The 5,161-nt window shown below is 56.1% G+C and overlaps 1 protein-coding gene across 1 annotated transcript; it reads right to left on the bottom strand.

The window, feature by feature from the left end:
* Window positions 1-2,008: 2,008 nt before the first annotated feature.
* On the bottom strand, window positions 2,009-3,582 carry LOC149912702 (uncharacterized). Its single transcript, XM_090131811.1, has one exon. It carries the CDS (start codon window positions 3,337-3,339, stop codon window positions 2,416-2,418), a length of 924 nt encoding a protein of 307 aa, XP_089987937.1. The 5' UTR covers window positions 3,340-3,582; the 3' UTR covers window positions 2,009-2,415.
* Window positions 3,583-5,161: the final 1,579 nt, after the last annotated feature.

The raw sequence follows: 5,161 nt of genomic DNA, 5'->3' as shown, positions 1-5,161 counted from the left end.
CTCAGAGAAAGAAAAAGCAGCTATTTCATCATTTTATTGGAAGGAAGTCAGTAGGAAATTATTCCACAAAAGGAGTACTACATTCTTTGTTAATGTTTCAGTTAGATGTACTGCATCAGGATTTGCAGACCTTCCACCATCGCTGATAGGAAAGGACCGAGAAGATTATGAAGAAGTGCGTAGGGGAAGAATTTCTTATCTGAAAGAGTGCTGAGGCGCTAGAACAGGCTGCGCGGGGAAGTGATGGAATCACTGTCCCTGAAGGAGATCGAGCAGCACGTAGATGTGGCGTTTAGAGACGAGGTTCAGTGGGCGCGGTGAGGATGAGCTGAGAGTTGGGTTTGGTTAGCTTTGAGTTCTTCTCCAGCTTTAATTTCGTCATGATTCTGTGAAGCCGATTGAGAGGCCCTCGCCTCAGCAGGTATGTAGGGCCAGGCCCCGTGGCTGTTGAGTCACGAAGGGAAAGAGGTCCTGCAAGACTGGAAGGCAAGGAGCCACGCTTGTCAAATTCTCCCTTGAAAAAGTGGGAGAAAGCTGCAGGTGGGACCTCACCTACGCAGTTCCATACTGCAGGAGGGCTCTGGGCCAGAGGCAGGAGTTTCCGCTGGGGAGGCAGCTGGGCCAGGGGCAGCTGTTATTTGCCATTTTTGATCGCAGTTATCATTCTACCTGTGACTTGCAGGTGTAGTGTTTCATAAGAGCAGTGCCCTTGCATATCTGCCATTTTGCCTAGTCAAGGTACTTGCTCATAGTTGCTTCCAGGTGTATTGCTTCTCCGTGCTAAATGTCCCTTCTGACCACAAGACCTCTATCACAAAAGCAACATCCTCAAAATAGGGGCGCGATTCCAGCACAGTAACCAACCAGTCGGATCTAGGTGGAGACTAGGCGTCCTCATGCAGGGGAACTGTTAGGTCATGGCTTGCACTGGTGATTGAGCACCTGGTGAAGGGGTGAGGCTGGCCTAGGGAGCGCAGGCAAGTTGCTGGCACTTGTGCTCCCTGTGTGACCGGAAGGGATGGACCCGTGGCCAATGGCCAATGGCATTCTGGGGCGCATTAAAAAGAGCGTGGCCAGCAGGTCGAGGGAGGTGATCCTCCCCCTCTACTCTGCCCTGGTAAGGCCTCATCTGGAGGACTGTGTCCAGTTCTGGGCTCCCCAGTACAAAAAAGACAGGGATCTCTTGGAAAGAGTCCAGCGGAGGGCCACAAAGATGGGGAAGGGCCTGGAGTATCTCCCCTATGAAGAAAGGCTACGTGAACTGGGTCTGTTTAGCCTTGAGAAAAGAAGACTGAGAGGGGACCTGATCCAGGTCTATAAATATCTAAGGTGTGAGGGCCAGAGTGGCGAGGCCAGACTCTTTTCAGCAATGTGTGGAGACAGGACAAGGGGAAACGGCCAGAAACTGGAGCATAGGAAGTTCCTCACAAATGTGTGCAAGAACTTCTTTACGGTGAGGGTGACGGAGCAGTGGAACAGGCTGCCCAGGGAGGTTGTGGAGTCTCCTTCTCTGGAGATATTCAAGACCCGCCTGGACGCCTACTTGTGTGACGTGGTGTAGGGAACCTGCTTTGGCAGGGGGGTTGGACTCAATGATCTCTGGAGGTCCGTTCTGACCCCTACGATTCTGTGATTCTGTGTGATTCTGTGACCCACCGTGGGCTCACGGAAGGGCCAGCCGTTGTAGGGAGACGTCGTGGTTTGGTGATTTTTATTGTCAGTATTTCACATCAGAACATCACGTGGACCAGTGGGAGTTAAAGAGTTAATGTTCTGGTCCCGTTGACTGCCCCTTATGGGCATTGTGAGTATCCTGATGGGGATGGCGGCATCCCCAGAGGACCTGGAGGGAAGAGGAAGTGAGGTGGAGCTCTGGATGTTGGTCTTTGCAGTGTGTTAAGGGAAGTTCTAAAGAAACGGTAACAGCAGCGTGGGAGGCCTCCAGGCCCAGCAGAAGTCTGACCTCCCCCATGCACAGCGCTGACAAAGGCACTGGTAGCAACACGGAGATTTTTCTGAAATTTTATTGCAGAGTCAGCTCTTTGAAAGGGTAGATAACAGCAGGACAAGGGGAGATGATTTGAAGTTGAAGGAGGGAAGATTTAGGTGGGATGTCAGGGGGAAGTTCTTTACAGGGAGAGTGGTGAGGCTGCCCAGAGAAGTTGCGGATGCCCCGTCCCTGGAGGTGTTCAAGGCCAGGTTGGATGGGGCCTCGGGCAGCCTGGTCTGGTGTTCCGTGTGGAGGTTGGTGGCCCTGCCTGTGGCGGGGGAGTTGGAGATTGCCGATCTTTGAGGCCCCTTCCAACCCGGGCCATTCTGGCATTTTGTGGGTCTGACACAGTCCGAGCCCCTGAGGGCTGGTTGTGCCCCAGCTGCAGGCCCGGCCCTGTTCTCGCCAGCTGCTGGGGCGGTGTCCTAGCGCTGCCGGCGGGGTGGCCTCTTGGCAGGAGGTGCGGAGGCCCCAGAGTCGTGGGCCCTCCTCTTCGGGGCTCGCCGAGGCGCCCTGCGTGAGCGCTCCCTGGCCCTGTTGGTGCTGGAGGGACCCGGCACTGCCTCCCCCGGCTCCTCCTGGGCTGCTTGCTGGCTGGTCCTCGATGGAGCCGGGAGGGATGGAGGCTGGCTGGGCCCCTCACTGAGGGCAGTGGTCGAGGGCACAGGATGCTCCTCCTCCACATTGTCTTCCCCAGTGCTGCTGGAGGGCTGTGGGGTCTGTGCCTGGGAGGCAGCTGCACCACGGGCAGCTGCGGGGCTGCCCTCCTGTCCCGTGGCAGCGCGGGAGGCCTCCGGGCCAGCGGGTGGCACCAGCCCGTTGCACACATGCGCAGCTTGCACGACGAGCCGTCGCACAAAGCTGGCGGTCTGGCTTCGCAGGGAGCCGAACAGCCACAAAGTCAGCGCTCCCCCGTCCAGACCAAAGAAGCACAGGCCAGAGAGGACACGGCGCTGTGCTGCAGCGGCTGCCCTGTGGTCAGCCCCAAAGAGCTGCCCCAGCTCCTGGCGCAGCCAGGGCAGCAGTGGCAGGAGCACAGCTGGAGGCAGGCGGAAAATGGACGCCCAGGCGGGCACCGCCCCTGGCTGCTCTTGCGCTGGTGTTGTGTGGTGGGGTGCTGTTCTGGCCCTCTCCTGCTGTCCGACGACAACCTCTTGAAAGCTGTCGTCCGCACGCACTGAGTGCAGGATGGACTCCACCCTGCGTTTGCAGAGGGGGCACGTGGGCATGCTCTCAACCCACCGCTGGATGCAGCCAAAGCAGAACTGGTGCAGGCACGGCATCACATGGCTGGCGTCATCCATGGTGTCCAGGCAAATGGGGCAGCGACGGTCCAGCTCGGTGGCCATGCTGTCCAGCTGCTGGGTGGACAGGAGAGCTAAGGGGATGAGGGGCTGCTCCTCACCCCGCTGCTGCAGCAGCAGGGGTCACGCTAGGAAAAGAAGAGAGGCCACGGTCACTCGCTGAGCCCGCCAGCAGAGGAACAAGTGCCCGGGTCCCTCAGGAAGGAAACCCTCCCAGCTGGGCCGCCCAGGCTGAGGCGTCCCCTTACCGGTTCCCTTTGCTGCTGCGGCCTCCTGGGTGCCCCGGCTGCCTGAGCCAGGCACGGCGGGGAAGAAGCTCTAGTGGCTCTGGGGACGAGCACTGAGAGCGGCTGTCGGCAGCTCCCAGAGCACGAGACCAGCACCAAGGCTATCCTTGCTCCTCGCTCCAAACCTCACGGACACGCTCGGCTGGAGTGCGGGCACAAGTGAGAGTGAGAGACTCTGTGCCCGGCTACAGGCAGCCAGGGCCAAGAGGTCACAATCCCCTGCTGCGTATGTCACTATCCCTCACGTAGGGGAGCGGTGCCAGTGACGTCACAACGGGCGAGCGTCATCTGCAGCACTCCAAGCCCAGCAATGGCATCCGGGTTTTCCGCAGTGCCTCTGTCCATTCCGTTCCCTATATTGTGTCTGCTCCCTGTCGGCACTTTGCAGCAGTGTCTGAGGCTTTGACCGAGTCTTCCCACATCGCCCCAGCTGTGACAAATCTCCAGATCCATGCAGCACTGGGGTGCCTTCAGCAAAACCCATGTCTTCCTCTGAGGCATCAGGACGCGGGCCTAACTGGCTCTCCCCACAGGCCAACACTGCTGCCCTGCCCCCTCCGTGCATTGGTTCCTCCTACACCAAGTCAAAGACGGCCCGTGGCTCGCCCCTGGAGATTTTCTCCCGTTCTTCTCCCCTAGCTGGGGGCAGCGGGGCTGATCCCCTCTGCCCAGCACGCACCAGGCCTAATCCAGGCTCTGCCTCCTTTCTAGGATTGCAGCCAGGAGTGACACTGCCTATCCGGGTGGGCTCACTGGAGACTGCTGAGGCAGTGAAGCTGGAGCACTTGTCCTGCCAGAAAGGCTTGCGTTGCCAGCACCAGTTCGGAGGCAGTTGACATGAACTGCAATTGGGAGGATCTAGCTGGAGACAGAAAAATCACACCAGCGAGACATCAGAATCCATAAGCCGAGCTGAGTGCAAAACTGTCACAAGCCTGTGGACACACGGTCTAATCCAGAAAGAAAAACGTAGCAATGACATCCTCCTTTGCAACGATGTCTAGGCACTGCAATATGAGAAATCAGCCTTCACCAAATATGGCACTGCAGTCAACAGCTCTGCTGCTGCAAGTTCTGACTCTGCAGAAAGACAGCCCCATTCCCGTTCTCAGGAAGTAGGACAGAAGATACATTTTCTTTCTCTTGTTATTACTAACATTTTATTTTACTAAGAAGGGGGGCACATGTTTGGGAAAGCTAAGGGATTTCTGACTGGAAGATGCTCTGCTTCTGTAAGCTCATGATGGTATTGCTTGCTTTCCCCTGGTGATCCATCTAATTGCAATGTATTAATTCTGTATGGAAATTCTCTCTTCTGGAGAAACGGAGATCGTGATATTTTGATTGGTCATACAGCTCGGTTTTTAACATTTAGATTTTCTGTGACAGGATCAGAGAAGTATAGATTACTTAGTTTATTTATTTCACCCTGCACAAAAGCAAAAACATACCAGAAATCTCAAGAGGTTCAAGAAAGGAGAAGACCGCCATCACCATGGTAGGAGAATGGTTTAAAAAACCGATAGGAATGGGAACAAAGACACAATTTTCTCCTTAGAAATAAACTTGTGGATAAAGTT

This window comes from Phasianus colchicus, chromosome Z (assembly GCF_987193195.1).
Source record: "Phasianus colchicus chromosome Z, bPhaCol1.hap1.1, whole genome shotgun sequence".
In the NCBI taxonomy this organism is placed as follows: domain Eukaryota; kingdom Metazoa; phylum Chordata; class Aves; order Galliformes; family Phasianidae; genus Phasianus; species Phasianus colchicus.
Note: the sequence above shows the minus strand (reverse complement) of the source record. Positions and strands in the feature narration are given on the sequence as shown.

Excerpts from the sequence above, each read along its gene's own strand:
- LOC149912702 (XM_090131811.1), bottom strand. The coding sequence starts at position 3,339 with ATGGCCACCGAGCTGGACCGTCGCTGCCCCATTTGCCTGGACACCATG.